Below are 15,838 nucleotides of genomic sequence, written 5' to 3'. Positions count from 1 at the left end.
GTCGTCACGGTCCAGGGGCAGACCAAAGTACACCAAGACTTTTGTTGTGTGAATTCAAGGGAATCATTTGTCCATTGATGAATTGAGGTCAACATTTCCTAGTTGCCATTACGCCTCAAGCACAAACCATGCTAAAATGTAGCCCCGTCCGTTTCAGAAACCTGCATTCCACCACCGTCGTCAGAACACCCGTCCCAGGTAAGAAATTGTTTATTTCTTCTGGGCAGCCTCCTTGGCGAATACCGAGGCGTAGGGGTTCAGGCGAAGCATGACCTGCTTGTTCTTGAGGGGGTTCTTCTTCTGGACCGCGGAGCGGCGGGTGACGGCGTAACCCTTGGGCTCGTTGAGAGCGGACTGGGTTTCCGAGCTGTTGATCAGACGGGTCAGGTCGCTCTGGGAGACGATGTTGGAGGGAAGGAGGAAGTCCTTCTTGAGGGCGGAGGGCTGGGTGGTGGTGCCGTAGATGGTGTCCAGGGACTTGAAGGCAGCGGAGGTCCAGACGACGAAGCGGCCGAGGTGGCCACCAGGGGCGAGCTGGAGGAGGTTGAGGGCGGTAACGGGGGAGGTCTCGACACCGGGGACGTTGCGGAACGCGGTGACGAGCTCCTTGCCGTCGACCTCGGGGTCGTAGATGACCAAGGGGCCGCGGCGCTGGCGGTGACGGCGGCCACGAAGCTTACCCTTACCGGCGCGGAGCTTCTTGGACTTCTTGACCTTCTCGACGTCGTCGGAGGCACCGACGGTCTTCAGGAGAGAGACGGCGGCGGAGGTGCGGGCGACAGCGGCGTTCTCGAAGAGAGCAGAGTCGACGACCAGGGGAACCTCAGGGACGTTGGAGACCTGGTGACCGCGGGCCTGGAGGAGGGGGGCAACGCCGGAGGCGGCGATGGCGGAAACGGTAGCGTAACGTCTGTAGTTTATGCCTGTTAGAAACGCCGCGCTTTTGGCTCGATCTTCACGATCCCCGCAGTGGGGGTGGTGAAGAATCTGGAGATGGAAAAAGTCTCACCTCTGACCCTGGGAGACCTTGACGTGCCACTTGCGCCAGGTCTTGGTAGGGGCGAACATGCGACCGGAACGGCACATGTTACCGAAGGCGGCCTGACCGGCACGGTGAGTACCACCACCGGAGACACGGGGGATACGGGCAACAGCGCGACCTGTGGTGTTTCTGTCAGCACAATTATTCCCCTCTCAGAGTGACGTCTTCGGTCAAGTCCTCTCTCTTCTCAGTCGGTCGGGGATCCTCCAATTCGTCGAGAAAGTTTTCGCTTCGGGCCCTCGGACATCCACCTCGTGGCAGGTTGTATCGAACCCCCCTTCCTAGATGTCTGTCTCGAGGTCCCGATTGCCTTTCCTTCCCTGTCGAATTTTCGGTTCCACCACTCCAGCTGAAAATTCGAAGATCCTCCCCTCGTGACGCTCTCGCTCCGGATAGGTGTCGACTAACCAGTTCCCCAAGACTCGGCAGAGGTCTGGTGACCGGCCTTCTCGCTGACGGAGTAGGGCTGGCGCTTGTTCTTGGCCAGACCCTTGTGAACCTCCTGGACGATATCGGGACGGATAGGGCTCAGGAAGACAGCCGGCAGGGTGTGAGTGTTGCCGGAGGACTTGCCATCCTTGCCGATGATGGTGACGGTAGGTCTCGAAGCCATTGTGTTGATCGTTGATTGACCTGTGAAAAGAGAAAAGCACAAATGGTTAGTTGATGATAATGGAGGACAAGAAAAGAATTGAAATTTGCCGGGACGCCTTGCTTGAAAATGGAGAATTCGGATTTTTTTCGTAGAGAACCAGGGAGCAAAGAAAATTGAGCTTACCTGGGTCAACGGTGGGCTTCAGTGGCTGCTGGTTAGTGACGGGGTTGAAGTTTGCACTTTGGCTTCGCGATCAATTTCACACGACAATGTGAGAAAAAAAATCGGTGTGGGCGGCGGAGACCCTAGGTACCCAGGTACCCAGGTACCTGTTAGCGAAGCCCGGCTTGAATCACGTGAGGCACCGGAGGCACAGTGCTTTCCCAAATTGCTCTGGCACAGTAAATACCCCACCTTTCACCTTCGCCATGGAATGCCGGAGGACGGTGTGGACGGGCGGCGGGACTCGGGTCAACGGGTCTCTCCAGATCGTAAAGCCCGCTTTACCGCATCCTTGGAGTGCGCTGGGCACTTGGCCAACTTTTATAACCTACGTCGATGCCAGTTGACCCAACAATTTCAATCTCATCATATATGAGATTAAGTTCAATGCGTCTCGGTTTGGCGTTCAGAGTTGAGAATAGTTCTGGTGCATACCAGGGGGTTGATGCTGAGTACACCGCAAACACTTTGCCTCCATTTCTAGCAACGAAAGCTCTGTTTCTCGAGCGTCTGTCAGTGTTCGGCAACGTTTCGATTCGTTGACGTTCTTTGACAAGTCTGATGCTCCAAAGCTCAGACAATTCAACGTTATGTTTGGCCAGAATATATACATATCAAGACGAACTGACTGACCTAAGATGCCTATGCCAAGTGGGAGTGAGAATATTGTCAAACTACAGTGTCATGCTCTGTAGACAGGCCATATTCTCCTGCACATAGTCCCAAAAACACATACAAAAGCTGTTTTAGAAACATAGCTGCAGCTGCTAAGCTTCTGGATACGATTCTTGGCCAGCTGCATCTTTTCCCTTGATGTATTGTATGCATAGTGAGTGGGCTGCACACATCTAGTAGATGAGTTCATACATATCCGTGTAAGTGCAAGCGGGTGGCCGCAAATACCTCTTTACTGACGCCCACGCTCAACCAAGCCCATGCAACGCCAAAGAGAAGTTTCAGCAGAAGTATCAGTCACAAGCAAGTCCATCCTGACAATCTTGGCCAAAATGCAAAAGAATTGGGCCCTAACCAGGATTCGAACCTGGGACCTCTCCCAGATATGTCAGAAGACCCTAAGGGAGAATCATACCGCTAGACCATCAGGGCTGATGTGGTATTTATTATTATTGAGTTGACAGAGGATATCACTGACCATAATCTTTCTCCCAAGCTCCCTTCGTCTAAGCCTGTTCCAACCGGTAGTCAAGCGCCAACGGTCACCGTCTCTCAGTTCGTATGAAGTTGCCTGTAGGTTGGTACGTTACAACTCGCGAATCAAGCCTTTGGAAGCCTCTCAGAATCATTGTGCGCACAGCTCATAGGAAACAGGAAATAGTCCACTATCTTTCCCACCAGTGATGAGGATGAAGAGCAGCCGGATCTGATTAGATGCAGATTGCCAAAGGCTATCCGGAATCATGCTATCAGACCCCAGACAGGGCGCAAAGATCCCTGTCAACTGCTCCAGAGATAAGGTAAAACGCTACGCGTCCAGTGTCGCAATCGAACGAACCCTTTTCCTCACAGTCGGCATCCGAACCCATTACTTTATACCCGAGCTGGTCTACTTTTAGACTCGACTTACCTCCCCTTATATGTTTTTTCTCATGAATTCGTAAAACGCTGTTTACGAGACTGAGAAAGGAGTGAACTCAAACACTTCTTGGATCCCACCACTCACCTTGCATGGATTTCGAAGGTCGTTTGTAAGACTTAACGCCCCTCGGCTCTAAGCTGAGCAATCTCAAAGTCAGCTCCTCCGATAATGGCGGACCTCCGCACCGACGAAACCTCGCCGTTCCTCCAACGGCCCCCGGCAACAGCAAGATCCCGCGATACTTCCCCGGCAGCGTCGGCGGCGTCGGCGTCACGCAAGCTCACCCTCTTCAACGGCCTCGCAATCGTTATCAGCCTACAAATCGGCTCGGGGATCTTCAGCGTACCCTCGCAAATTAGCCAATTTGTCACTGCTCCAGGATACGGCCTCTTGGCCTGGCTTTTTGGTGGTCTTCTCGTCTGGACGGGCGCCGCCTCCTTCATCGAACTTGGGTTACGCATCCCCAATAATGGCGGCATCCAGGAATACCTGCGGGCCTGCTACGGCGAGTTCGCCGGGTTCTTGTTCACCTGGGTCTGGTGCACCATCATCAAGCCCGCGGCGAACTCAATGATTGCGACAATTTTCGCGGATTATCTGACTGAGGCCTTTGTGGCCGACCAAGAGACGCTGCCGCCTTGGGTATCAAAGGTGGTGGCGGCGAGCTGCATCGTGACCATGACACTGGTTAATTGCCTGGGTGCGACCGCGGGCGCAAAAGCGGCCAACTTGTTTCTCTTTTTAAAGATGACGGCTCTGACTATCATCATCGTCCTTGGCTGCGGCGTCTGGGCCTTCGGTCACGGAGAGGGTGTCCCCTCATCCGAGTATGGATGGTTTGGCCAGGCTCCTGAGCAGCGAGAAATCAGTCTTTGGGAGTGGCTCGGTGATTTTGGAACGGCAACGTTTGGAGCTCTCTGGTGTTATGCCGGCTGGGAAATGGTGAGTTTGACTGCTCGCTCACTTTGGCAGTGGATGGGAACTGATAACCCGGCAGGTTGGCTTTGTCTTGGGAGATATGAAAAATCCAAGGAGAGATCTGCCCCTCGTGATTAATGGCTCCATGATTGTGGTGATCATCGGCTTCATGCTGATGAATGCGGCTCTGTATGTCTGCCTACCCATGAGCGTCATGCGGACAAGCAGCACCGTCGCAGTGGTAAGCATTACAAGCGAGCCGGATGGAAAAGTTTTGTAAGGCTGACTCGAGAATAGGAGTTCGCCAACAGGATCCTTGGAACTTGGGCTGGGCTTCTCTTTTGCGTGATAGTGTCCATTTCGGCAATGGGTGCTTTGAACTCCAACGTCTTTGCGACCGCCAAGCTCGTCGTTGTTGCCAGTCAGAGGGGATATTTCCCTGCGATCCTGGCAAATCTGCACTGTTACCACGAAAAAGACGAGGCTGTGTGTGTCGACGAATATCTTTCGTCTACGCCGAGACTGGTCCGAGGACCTATCAAGGGCTTCTTATCCTGGACCCAGAATCGTCGGTGGAGGAGAAACGTGCCACTGCTCCCCCTTATGTTGAACTGTGCCTTGTCAATCGTATATGTAGGTGTCGGAAGCTTCAATGGGCTCGTTACTTTTATTGGTGAGCCTCTCCGTTTGGAAAGCAATCGCACAGAATTATCAACTAACACATAGTCGAGGTTTGGCGGCGTATATGATCTTCTTCTCCTCAGCCGTTGGCCTCATACTTCTCCGTAGAAGAGACGGCCGCGTACCGGGGGCGAAGGCTGCCGAGTATAGCACTTGGCTCATCAATCCTGTCATCTTTAGCGCCATCAGTGGCCTGTTGGTCGTCAGAGGAGTCATCTCTGAACCTCTGCAGGGAGGGGCTATTCTTTTGGTCGCCTTGCTCGGCATCGGCTTCTTCTCGCTCAGGTTTGGCTTGCGCGGCTTCACCTACGCAGAGACCGGATGAGGCTCGCCCAGCCATCGATATTTCTGTTGTGGCCGTGCGGCAGCTGCATTGCTCCCCCGGCCGGAGCAGTCATACGCGGCTGGCCTGTCCGGCCCGGAGCTTGGACTGTCCTCTCAAGCAAGCTCTCTAGTCAGACCTGAGTTTCCAAAGTCTGTGACGCGTTAAAGGCTTGCCAAAGCTGCTCTTGCGGAACAGAACCGCTTAATGGAACGGCACACATCCCGCTGGCTGTGAATTCGGCCAGCTTCCCCACAGCTGGCCAAGTCGCAGTCGAATGTCAGCGGTTAATCGACAGGCGTTAGGCACGTTAGATACCGGAGGCGGAGAGGTCTGTGGAACTTTGGGCAGTAGCACGGTCCGTGTCGGGCCTGGATGCCTCCTTATTCTCAGTCAAGTGGAAGGCGTGGTGAAACTGTACCAATTCGATGCTATTCAAAGACGTCAGGGGATGACCGCCGTGGCCCCAAAGATAGGCTTGTGGCCACGCTAGACGATGCAAAATGCACGGTGTCTGAAGAGCTTGGATGACCGCAACCAGGGGCCACTGCAGTTAGCTTCGGCACAATTGGCTTGAGATCTTTAAGTGATTGGCAATGTCAAAGTCGCCCAAGATTTGAGCTTTTGATCATGTTGAACGGAGACCGTTGTTGTGGCGTGAGAAGCGTTGCACTGAAATCCCACCGCTCTTTCTCAATGCAGATCATCGGAATTGAAGGGTGTCGATGGTAGTCTGAATGACGAGCTGGCGTAGATAGCTGCAGCTCTAAGACGTCGGAGACTTTGGGTATTCTAGAAAGCGCAGACTTTTGCTATCCAACAATTGCGGCAGCTAGCCGTGTGCATGACCCCGTTATGGGATGGAGGGGGGAGAGAAGAGGCGAGTCTCGCAGCCTGGAGGAGGTGTGGGGGTGGGTAGGTAGGACGACGTCTGACATGGCCACAGCATCTCTGCTAACTTTTCAGCAAAAAGATACGTAAGGTGACCTAGGATGTTGCATTTTCTCTGTCATAGATTAGTGCCAGAAACGAAAGATAGAGGGCAATGCGTTTCACTTCATACTATTGTTCCCGCGAAACTACCTAGTACACGGCAACGGGCGGATAGGGTCGATGCCCGTCTTATTACCAAGATACGAACTCAACGCCGTCCGGGGGAACGGGAAGTGTTGCTTGATGTCTGAATTTCGTCACATCGTAGAACGGGCAGTCGGCATTCGTTGACCGAAGGGGGCGAGCCTTGGGAATTGACCGTGGTGCCAGGCATGGAATCCAACGTAGACTAAGCCTCGCCCCTCACCTTCACGGCGACTAGTCGGCCGTTAACTGACCTCACAAAGAGTACACGGCAACGCCGCGTGGCGCATGCTGCTGTCGCTCTGGGCCAATGACAGATGGACCGTTGGAGTCTCGTTTGGAGAACCCTCGTAACCATATGTTTAGTTTGCCCTAGTCATTTTTCTTGATCGACCACAACCAATTTGTCTTCATCTTGAGTACCTATCTGTAGACGGGCATCGTAACCTCAAAGGTGTGCAAAGATCAGGGTCGGGCCCCGTCAAGGCAAATCCGTGCAACCGTGGAAAGGGTTGAAATGCAGGCAGGGACGGCAGGCTGTCGTGGTACCGTGCCAGGCCTCATCGCAGGTGGACGGTCGAATCGACAGCGTCAGTTGCCCTAAACAGGTTCCCAGCATATGCAAGAAGGTATCAAGCTAGGTAGGCCGGAGGTGAGAACCGGGTGGAAAGTGGATACTGGTCGATGCCGATGCACTCAGGCCTTGGGCCGTCCGCACGCTCGAACGTTTCTTAGGCTTTGACCTTGGACGTTGGGAGGGGGGCTAAAGGGCTCCATCTGCAAGATGCGCCGTGGGCATGGCCATCTTGCCATCATTCTTATGCAGGTTGGGGAGGGCGAGTAGCAAGGGCGAAAGAAAGTGTGGAAATGGTGCATCTCGGATCGAGTCATCGCCACCATCCATTCCGAAGAATTGAGTAATGCTTTGTGTCTTTTCGTTGTATTTCTGTATTGCTGAACAGACACTCAGTGTGACAGAGCATTCGTAAACAGAAGAGAGGAGGCGTGCGTAAGGTAGGTGAATAACACGTAGGCTGCATGGCTGCAGGTGGAGAGGGAGACCTGGCGAGGTTTGTTTGTTGTTGGACGTTGGAAAACGGCAATGAAATGCACTGGCACTGGTGGTCTCCCACAGACAGAGAGACAGCCAGTCGGTTGACCGAACAAGACGGGGGGGAATATGTAAGGCTGGGAGGCTATAGTTCGGTCGTCGGGCCCAGAGCGGCAGGTTTTGTTGTGATAAGCTGCGAGGAGGATTTTCCCGTGCCCTCGAAACTCTGAATCCAACATCAGAGAGTTGCGTCTTGGGAACGGTGTCACCTCGGTGACCGCAGGGCACTGACTGTGAAGCTGTGTTCCTGCCCTGAATGGCGACGGCGGAGGGCACCGAACAGGCAATCCTGGAAAGAGCCATCGAACGCCCGGGGCAGCTGGGGCACTGCGCTGGCTGGCTAGATGACAAGACCAGGAAGGCCCTTCCTACGTGCCTGCTTTCCGGCTGAGGTGTCTTGGTATCTTCTCCTACCTTAGGTTCGTACGGAGTAACATCCAATGTATCTTGTATCTGTATCCGTACGGAGTACCTTAGTTGGAATGGAACGGCGGGGCGGGAAAGAAAGAGAGCCCAGCCCAGCCCGGGATAAACACACGCGCGCACAGCAGGAGCCAGCACCACAGCACCACACTCGCAGGCCAGTATCCATACCACAGCAGCCCGTCGGGTGGGGATACAAATTACCTCTAGTCTGCACACCTGCGCCGCACCCCGTCATCATGGAGGGGCACCAAAACGACAACACTTTCCCACCCTCAGTATCCTTTCCTCCCCCCTCCTCATCATCCACACCCCCCTGTCGCCCATGTTCAAATAAGGACTTGCACCTACGCCGCATCTTCAACGCTTCCCACATCCCACCTTCCCCTCCCCGCCTGACACCAAACAAGACGCCTTCTTGAATTTAGCCCGTCTTTCCAGCCCCAGCCGTTTTTGGGGGAATTCGTCGTGGTAGCAATCTTCCGCACCTCTTATCTTTCCTTCAATCTCAATACCGACAGCTACAACTCCCCCACCGCCCGGCCAGTCGGAACGCTTCACGACTCTTACGTCCTTGTCCAGGTCTGCCTTCGCTTCCGCTGACGCGATACCGCTACTTATATCTCGATCCGTACATATCTTGCCTTGGACAAGCAACATTACCGTCTACCACAATTACCAATATTCAGTGCGACCAAGGCCAGAAAACACACCTCAGCGGAAAAAACGAAACGTTGCGCAAGGCTGCGACAACCGCCTGAGAGACCGGGGTCTTTCGCTCCCGTCCTCGTCAGCTGCAGAGACACACGATGCCTTCAAAGTCCCGATAATCTGTCTGAGTTTTCGTTCCCATCTGGCACCCCAACTCTCCGAATATGAGCGAATCACGCAACATAGAAGATCTTCTACAGACGGGCTTCTTCACAACCTCTAGGGCCAAAACTCCCAAGCAGTAAGCCCATCTTTCCCTACCTCTCTGCTGTATATCATGTCTTACCCAAGTCGCAGACCTAGCACGGATGCTCCGGCCGTTCCTCCTCATGTTTCCAGCATCTCCAATACTACCCGACCGGCCTCCAACCCGGATCCGCTAGTACCCAGGTCCTTCGACCCGCCATTGAGGCTCACCCGTCGCAAACACTTTCCGCCCCCGCCAACAGTCGAAGATGAGACCGAAGCGCTCCAAAAAGAGCACGGCAGCGCCGCCTCGCGTACGAGCGACACCGAGCCTCCATCGCGAGGTGATGCCGATCAATACCCCATCATAATGGAGGTACACGAACACAATCCCGAACGCCGATTCGTCCTGGTGCCAAAGTCTACGAGCGGGACAGAAGATGAAGATTCGTCAGACGACGCCAAAGCACGCGCTGCCGAACGCTCGCGTCATGCTAAGCCTGAGATCAAGGGCGACTACGGAGCAAACTACGAAGCGAACACTGGCAGAAAATACCGGTCGCCTCCAGTCGAGGATCTGAATCAACACAAGCGACCAGATCTCGAAAAGAAAAAGAGCAGACAAGAGCTTTCGCGCATTGAGACTGATGTTAAAGACGAGGAGATTCGGCCTCGAAAACATGAACGAACAAAATCCGCGACTCGTGTGGAGCAACAATCTACCGATTACTTCTCACCAAAGGACGACAAGAGACAGCCCAAGGAGCCTCTTCTCTCACCACAGGTGATAAAGCATGCAACAGGTGGGCGCGAGAAAGTGTACTACGATTATTCGCAGTCTGGTCGGAATGGTGCACCGCGGCCCCAGAGAAGCCGTTCGAATCTAGCCGAGGATAGCAGAAGGTTCGACGACAACTACACACGGCAAAACGCATCATCGAACCCGCCGCCAACGCGTCGTTCCAACACTAATATTGACTCTCCTCCAAAGGAATCAAGAGTTGCGTCCGGCGACAGGTTGAACGAGTCTCCTCGTTACCAACGAGAACGGGTGGTACCGCGTGGTGAACGGCCACAGAAGAAGGCTCCTTCGCCGCCGTATGATTGCTTGGACCGCGACCGCGACCGCGACCGCGACCGTGAGCGTGAGCGTGAGCGTGAGCGTGAGCGAGATGGTGGCTCGAAGAGGACATCAAATTCCAAGCGCGAAACTCCACGACGCAGAGATGACAGTGGCTCCAGCAGTAGCGATTACACGCAGACTCCACGGACAGCCAATATTCGGCGGAGAAAGTCGATTGTGGAACAAGAAGACAAGGACATCTTGCTGAGTCCTGTCCAGCTTAAGCCATCTCAGTCGGCAAGGTCAAAATCGAGACCTCCCCCGGCAGAAGTTTTGATGCCATCTCCACGAGTTTCCACAAAGTCGTTCGCGGACGACATCCCGCCTCCTCCTCCGCCTCGATCCTCACAAACATTCCCGGTAACAAGGGAACCCAGGGATAATGGGGATGTCAAGGAGAAGTCTGTTCCATACCCTGATGACGACCTGTTGCCTAGAGTAAGCCGCCTCAGTGTCCGCGATCCCGGGTCGCGTCCTTCAAGAGCGCGTTCAAGGTCTCGGGCATCTACCTTCAACAATCCAGTGATAGTACCAGCGGTCATGCCTGCCATGCCTGCTCCTGCTGGACCACGGAGCCCAACAGAAAAAAGACGCTCGCCTGAGAGGAGGGCCAATCTAAGTCAAACAATTCCGCCAATGGAAGCGTGGCCACCAGCCAAATTTGACCCGGCCAAGGGCGCACCAGTCGTTGACGGACCCAGGGGTAGCTATCGGCGGTATTCGCACGATGCAGACCGTGGCGGCGTATCTGACTTTCCCGACTGCCCCCGGAAGAAGGGTATTGTAGGCAAGGCTGATTGGCTTAGTCTGCCAAGGTGCGACAACTTCAACATCTGCCCAGACTGCTACAACGGAGTGTTTCTCAACACCGAGTTCCGCAATGACTTTATGCCCATGTTATTCCGGCCGATGGACAAGCCAATTGCCTGCGATTTTGGTTCTATTGGGTGGTATCACATTGCGTGGCTGTTGACGTTGAAGAATCGTTTGACGGACTTGCGCCTGTTCTACCAGGTTGCCAACGTCACCAGCAAGGCGACTAGCAGTATTCAGCCCTGTTCGGGAGACCGTCGAAATACCCGCGTTTGGTACTCGATCAAGAATCCGTACACGCAGATGACGATGCCAGACTTCACCGTCTGTTACGAATGTGCCAAAACCATCGAGGCACTACTTCCCAACCTGATAGGCCTTTTCGTCACGCTCCACCCCACGGCACAACCTACGAGGAGCGTGTGCTCGATGCACTTTAATCCCGATCGAAAGCGTTTCGTGATGTATTTCGATGCGCTTGAGACGACTTCAGATCTCGCTCTCGCAACAACGCAAGCGCCCAACATCGCGAAGCTTGTGACAGACATCGAAAACCTTTCCGTGTTTGCAGAGTGCTCAAAGGACAACCCAGTCTATGATCAAAATTGGCACGTCATGCAATTCCTCCCCCAGTTCACCGTCTGCGGTGACTGTTTCGACGAGGTGGTGGCGCCTCAACTGAGAGACGGAAACGTCATTGCGAGGAACTTTTATGTGAAGCCACAGCGCTTAGAAGAGGCGTCGTGTCAGCTGTATTCTATCAGAATGAGGGCTGTTTTCGACAAAGCATGCCGTCGTAACGAGCCAAAATATCTCGAGACCAAGGTAATTGAGCGGCAAAAGATGTTTACAGAGACGTACAAGAGGATGGCAAAACTAGAGCAAGAGAGGACGCAATGGGCGCGAGAGGAGAGCAAGAAGCTACTCGAGGAATGGGAAAAATGGGAATGATGAATGCGTATGAATGAAATGAACATGAGAAACAGACGAGCATGTGGTTGGAATCATTTTGTAGCACGGCCCATAACGCCATAGAGCCTCTATGAGACTTATGAGTACATGGAGAAACTAATCGTCTGTACGAAATTGGAACAGCCATTATGAATGGTGGAAGTCCTGCCACGATGCGTTATTATGGTGTGTTTTTCTCTCAGAGCTTCGGGCTAGATGCCTCTCACAACTTTCCTCTGTAGTTTTAGTAGTCAATTCTCAGTTATCAAATAAGAGATTAATCAGGGTTGCGAAGATGTAGTCATCCATGTACGTGAGACAAGAAGTTTAGGTTCAGCCTGTAAATTTTGCTGATGGCGTTAATACTGGGCATTTACCTTTGGGAAGATTTCTAGACCATTCAGCTCAGTGCTCACATGCCCTCGATCGCTCAAGAAAATCACAGGCTAAAAGGGGCTGGATTTCATACCCAGATGTGGCGGTGAATTGACATGCGGTTGCTATACAACCGTTCCGTGCATCGAGGTCCCGGAACCACAGAAGTAAGACGACCGGTCCAACGGTTTCCCGAAACGGGAGGACTTGCAGATCGGTGGCTGCTACGACTCTGCGGCGTCATTTTACGACTCTAGGCTAACGGTTGACGGTTGACGGTTGACGGCTGTCGGCTTCCGCGTGTCAATGGGGTAGAGCTTTCTTTTGCTAGAGGCCCCGAGTCACAGCTCCAGCGGCATGTTGGTATATACCTGCTTCCATGACACAATGTGGCATTTGATGCTAATGCACGAAACGGACAAGTTATACTTGTCCACGAGGAAACAGTGATACCCCGTAGGTGAGGATTGATTCAAGTGTCCCATGTGTCTTTCGGAGTAAAAGGTCGATCTCGTACCTCGGGATCCGCGGTCCATGTGCTCAACAGTCGTTTTGGGTCTTGATTGACCTCGCCTCGGTCGATCAAAGGTAGAGATGGCCAGCTAGCGTGATGAGGGGTGCGGCACTATTTGAGATATTTGTCTCTTCTCCCTTTACGAACCTTGAATGATAATGCATTGCGAGAAAGGGAAACCCGGCATTTGTGGCGCAGAACATCTTTTGGGGGGTTTTTTTTTGGTAGAGCTACAAGCCATGAACCATCCCAACATTGTATTTGGCAGGCGAGAACGAAAATAGTCATGCAGCAGTTCCTTTACGATGAGTGGGAGAACGATGCGAGAGGGGGTGGGTGTGAAGCACGGGCCTGGTTCCCTCGGGGGTGTGGTTCAGATAATCCTGGACGTTGCTTGCATGCGTGACAGCCAACTTTGCCGAACGTCAAAATGGATCTCAACCTTGGAATTGCAACATTGCACACAGAGAGAGGACTGCAGCAAGCAACACCGGATTCCCGTCTGCACGACTGCAGCAAGTCCAGTTTGCATGCAGCTATGCGTCGTCCAGTGTATCGGGGCTCCCTCTCGTACAAGAGAATAGCCTGCAGCTGCTAAAAGGTCGGATCATTACCCACAGAACTTCCAAGTTTAGAGTGATGGGCCATCTATTCCCCATTTCTTCAATACGAATTCTGTGTCGCGAACTCCTCGCCATGGAGACCCCAAACTCAAGGAAATCCTTTTTGCTCAACCCGCCGCAAAAGCTGCAAACCAAATAACCGTTCCACCCAAAGAGATCCAGATCTTCCAGAGGCTTGGCAACACAAGTCTAAAATGTTTACTCGTCTCTTTTGGCTTCCGGTTACACGTCTGTGGTCGCAAGGGGGTTCCGTGGCCAATCTTGAGACGGAGAGGCTGCCAAGTTCGAACCGCAACGGTTTCATCTCTCCCCGTACCCGAACGCACAGCCTCGCTCGCCTCGCTTCTTGCCCACAACTCTACAGTCCCTTGTCTCTTATCGTCGCTGTCTATCCGTACTGAGTAAAAAAAAAAAAAGGGGTGGGAGAGTTCATGGCGGTGCGACACGATGACAAGGGCGCCTGGGGTTCGGAAACGTCGTGTACGGGGGTTGACGCAGCAGAAAATCGGTCACGACGTTGAGTGTTCGACGAAGTCGTCCAAACTCAGTCATGGGGGGTGAAAGTCCCCTCCTTTCCCTCCAGTCTGTCTCTCTTGTTGCTCTCCTTCACGTCATTCTGGTCTCTTTCTCTTCTCCCGCTCAACCCTTACCCTTCTTGTGCTCCATCTCGGCTTCGTTGACTATTGTCTCTGAAGCATTCCTTTCTTTTTCGTCAACGCGAGACCGTTGCGAAGACTTGTTCACAAGTCTATTCCATTCTTTACTCCTGGTCGAGTGCTCTCTTCGTATCCGCTTGTTTCAGGCTTCTCTTGTTTAATTCTTCCCTTCGCAGTCCAGGAGACATCTTGAGTAAACGAATTCTGTTGGTGATTTATTTTTATGTTGTTTTTTATCCATTTATAGCCAACTGAACCAACTAGCTATCTGGCACGGTAGCATCGAAAGAGCCAAGACGAAAGGCAACAAACGTTATCCACGAAGGAGCTGCGGCCTCGGTCTGATATTCCATAACGGATCACAATCTTTACTTAGACGACGACAACAACTTGGAACTCACAGTCAATCATGCGGGGGTTCTTGAAGGTTGCTGGCGCAGCATGTCTGCTGGGCCAGCTCGCGGACGCGGCTGTCAAGATCAACTTTGACCAAGACCAGTCCATCAAGGATGGTGCGAGCACAATAGCCTTCGGCTTGTTGAAGTTCTACACAGGAAACAACACTGGCGACACACCAGGCAACTTACCAGATCCGTACTTCTGTAAGTAATTTTGCCGAGGGGTTTCCATATCCGATATATTCTAACAAAGCATCAGGGTGGGAGGCTGGAGCGATGTTCGGCACAATGGTGGATTACTGGCGCCTGACGGGAGACGATTCATACAACGCAGTAACAACACAAGCGCTACTTCATCAGGCAGGCGATGACGCCGACTTCATGCCGAGAAACCAGACGAGGACGGAAGGAAATGACGACCAAGGATTCTGGGCTATGGCGGCAATGAGCGCGGCGGAGAACAACTTCCCGAACCCTCCATCAGACAAGCCTCAATGGTTGGCGCTGGCTCAGGCTACCTTCAATCAATATGTTAGCCGCTGGGATACGGCGACGTGTGGTGGTGGGTTACGGTGGCAGATCTTCACGTTCAACAACGGTTTCAACTATAAGAACTCGATTTCGAACGGATGCTTTTTCAACATTGCAGCTCGACTAGCACGATTTACCGGCAACCAGACGTACGCGGACTGGGCGGAGAAGATTTGGGATTGGGAGACGAGCGTCGGCCTGATCACGCCCGAGTTCAAGATTTACGATGGCGCCACGGTCGACAACGGGATGAACTGCAAGGATATCGACACGATCCAGTGGTCGTACAACGCGGGCATCTTCCTGCACGGTGCCGCGACGATGTACAACTTGACCCAGGACAAAAAGTGGTTAACGCGAACCGAGGGCGTGCTGACCGAGGCGACGACGTTGTTCTTCAACCAGACCGCCATGTTCGAGCAGGCCTGTGAGGCATTCAAGCTGTGCGACCAGGACCAGCAGAGTTTCAAGGGGTACTTCACGAGGTGGATGGCCGGAACGGCGCAGGTGGTGCCCTCCCTGTTTGACAAGATTATGGGTCTCCTCAGACCCAGCGCCGAACTCGCTATTGCCGCTTGCAACGGTTCGCCGGCTACAGGCTACAAGGGCCAACCGGGTACGGCGTGCGGATTTCAATGGGTGCCCAAAGGCCAGTTCGATGGCCTGGTCGGTGTGGGCGCGCAGATGAACGCGCTCGACGCCGCCATGTACATGCTCGTGAAGAAGGCGGACACCAAGACGGCGCCGGTGACGGCCGACACGGGCGGCACGTCGGTGGGCAACGCCAACGCCGGCATGAGCTCGCAGCCCAAGATTCCTACGTTGCCGCCGATCGAGACCAAGGATAAGGTTGCTGCCGGATTCGCTACGACGGCTATCACTTTGAGCATCGTGGCCGGGTGCTTTTTCATCATGAAATGAGAAAGGGCATAACCGTTCCTTTGGCAGCATTTATTCAGCACTGGGGTT

At 53.4% G+C, this 15,838-nt stretch overlaps 5 protein-coding genes across 5 annotated transcripts; 4 read left to right on the top strand and 1 right to left on the bottom strand.

Annotated features, from left to right (window-relative positions):
* Nucleotides 1–210: 210 nt before the first annotated feature.
* CPAR01_08372 (ribosomal protein L4/L1) lies at nt 211–1,655 on the bottom strand (the record flags this gene model as incomplete). The annotated part of the gene is made up of 3 exons (XM_060492640.1): nt 211–910; nt 1,010–1,160; nt 1,451–1,655. The coding sequence occupies 3 exons, from the start codon at nt 1,653–1,655 to the stop codon at nt 211–213; spliced, it is 1,056 nt and encodes a 351-aa protein (XP_060349010.1).
* A 1,969-nt stretch (nt 1,656–3,624) lies between these two features.
* Nucleotides 3,625–5,380, top strand: CPAR01_08371 (large neutral amino acids transporter small subunit 1; the record flags this gene model as incomplete). Its single annotated transcript, XM_060492639.1, has 4 exons — nt 3,625–4,398; nt 4,454–4,615; nt 4,672–5,047; nt 5,106–5,380. 4 exons carry the CDS (start codon nt 3,625–3,627, stop codon nt 5,378–5,380), a joined length of 1,587 nt encoding a protein of 528 aa, XP_060349009.1.
* Nucleotides 5,381–7,492: 2,112 nt separating this feature from the next.
* On the top strand, nt 7,493–7,735 carry CPAR01_08370 (uncharacterized protein; the record flags this gene model as incomplete). The annotated part of the gene is made up of 1 exon (XM_060492638.1): nt 7,493–7,735. One exon carries the CDS (start codon nt 7,493–7,495, stop codon nt 7,733–7,735), a length of 243 nt encoding a protein of 80 aa, XP_060349008.1.
* Nucleotides 7,736–8,863: 1,128 nt separating this feature from the next.
* CPAR01_08369 (uncharacterized protein) lies at nt 8,864–11,772 on the top strand (the record flags this gene model as incomplete). Its single annotated transcript, XM_060492637.1, has 2 exons — nt 8,864–8,940; nt 8,997–11,772. 2 exons carry the CDS (start codon nt 8,864–8,866, stop codon nt 11,770–11,772), a joined length of 2,853 nt encoding a protein of 950 aa, XP_060349007.1.
* Nucleotides 11,773–14,349: 2,577 nt separating this feature from the next.
* On the top strand, nt 14,350–15,790 carry CPAR01_08368 (glycosyl hydrolase family 76; the record flags this gene model as incomplete). The annotated part of the gene is made up of 2 exons (XM_060492636.1): nt 14,350–14,542; nt 14,598–15,790. The coding sequence occupies 2 exons, from the start codon at nt 14,350–14,352 to the stop codon at nt 15,788–15,790; spliced, it is 1,386 nt and encodes a 461-aa protein (XP_060349006.1).
* Nucleotides 15,791–15,838: the final 48 nt, after the last annotated feature.

The sequence above is a fragment of the Colletotrichum paranaense genome (genome assembly GCF_030867605.1).
Source record: "Colletotrichum paranaense strain IMI 384185 chromosome Unknown Scaffold_6.1, whole genome shotgun sequence".
Lineage (NCBI taxonomy): Eukaryota > Fungi > Ascomycota > Sordariomycetes > Glomerellales > Glomerellaceae > Colletotrichum > Colletotrichum paranaense.
The sequence above is the reverse complement of the archived record's forward strand: the minus strand, read 5'-3'. Positions and strand labels throughout refer to the sequence as shown.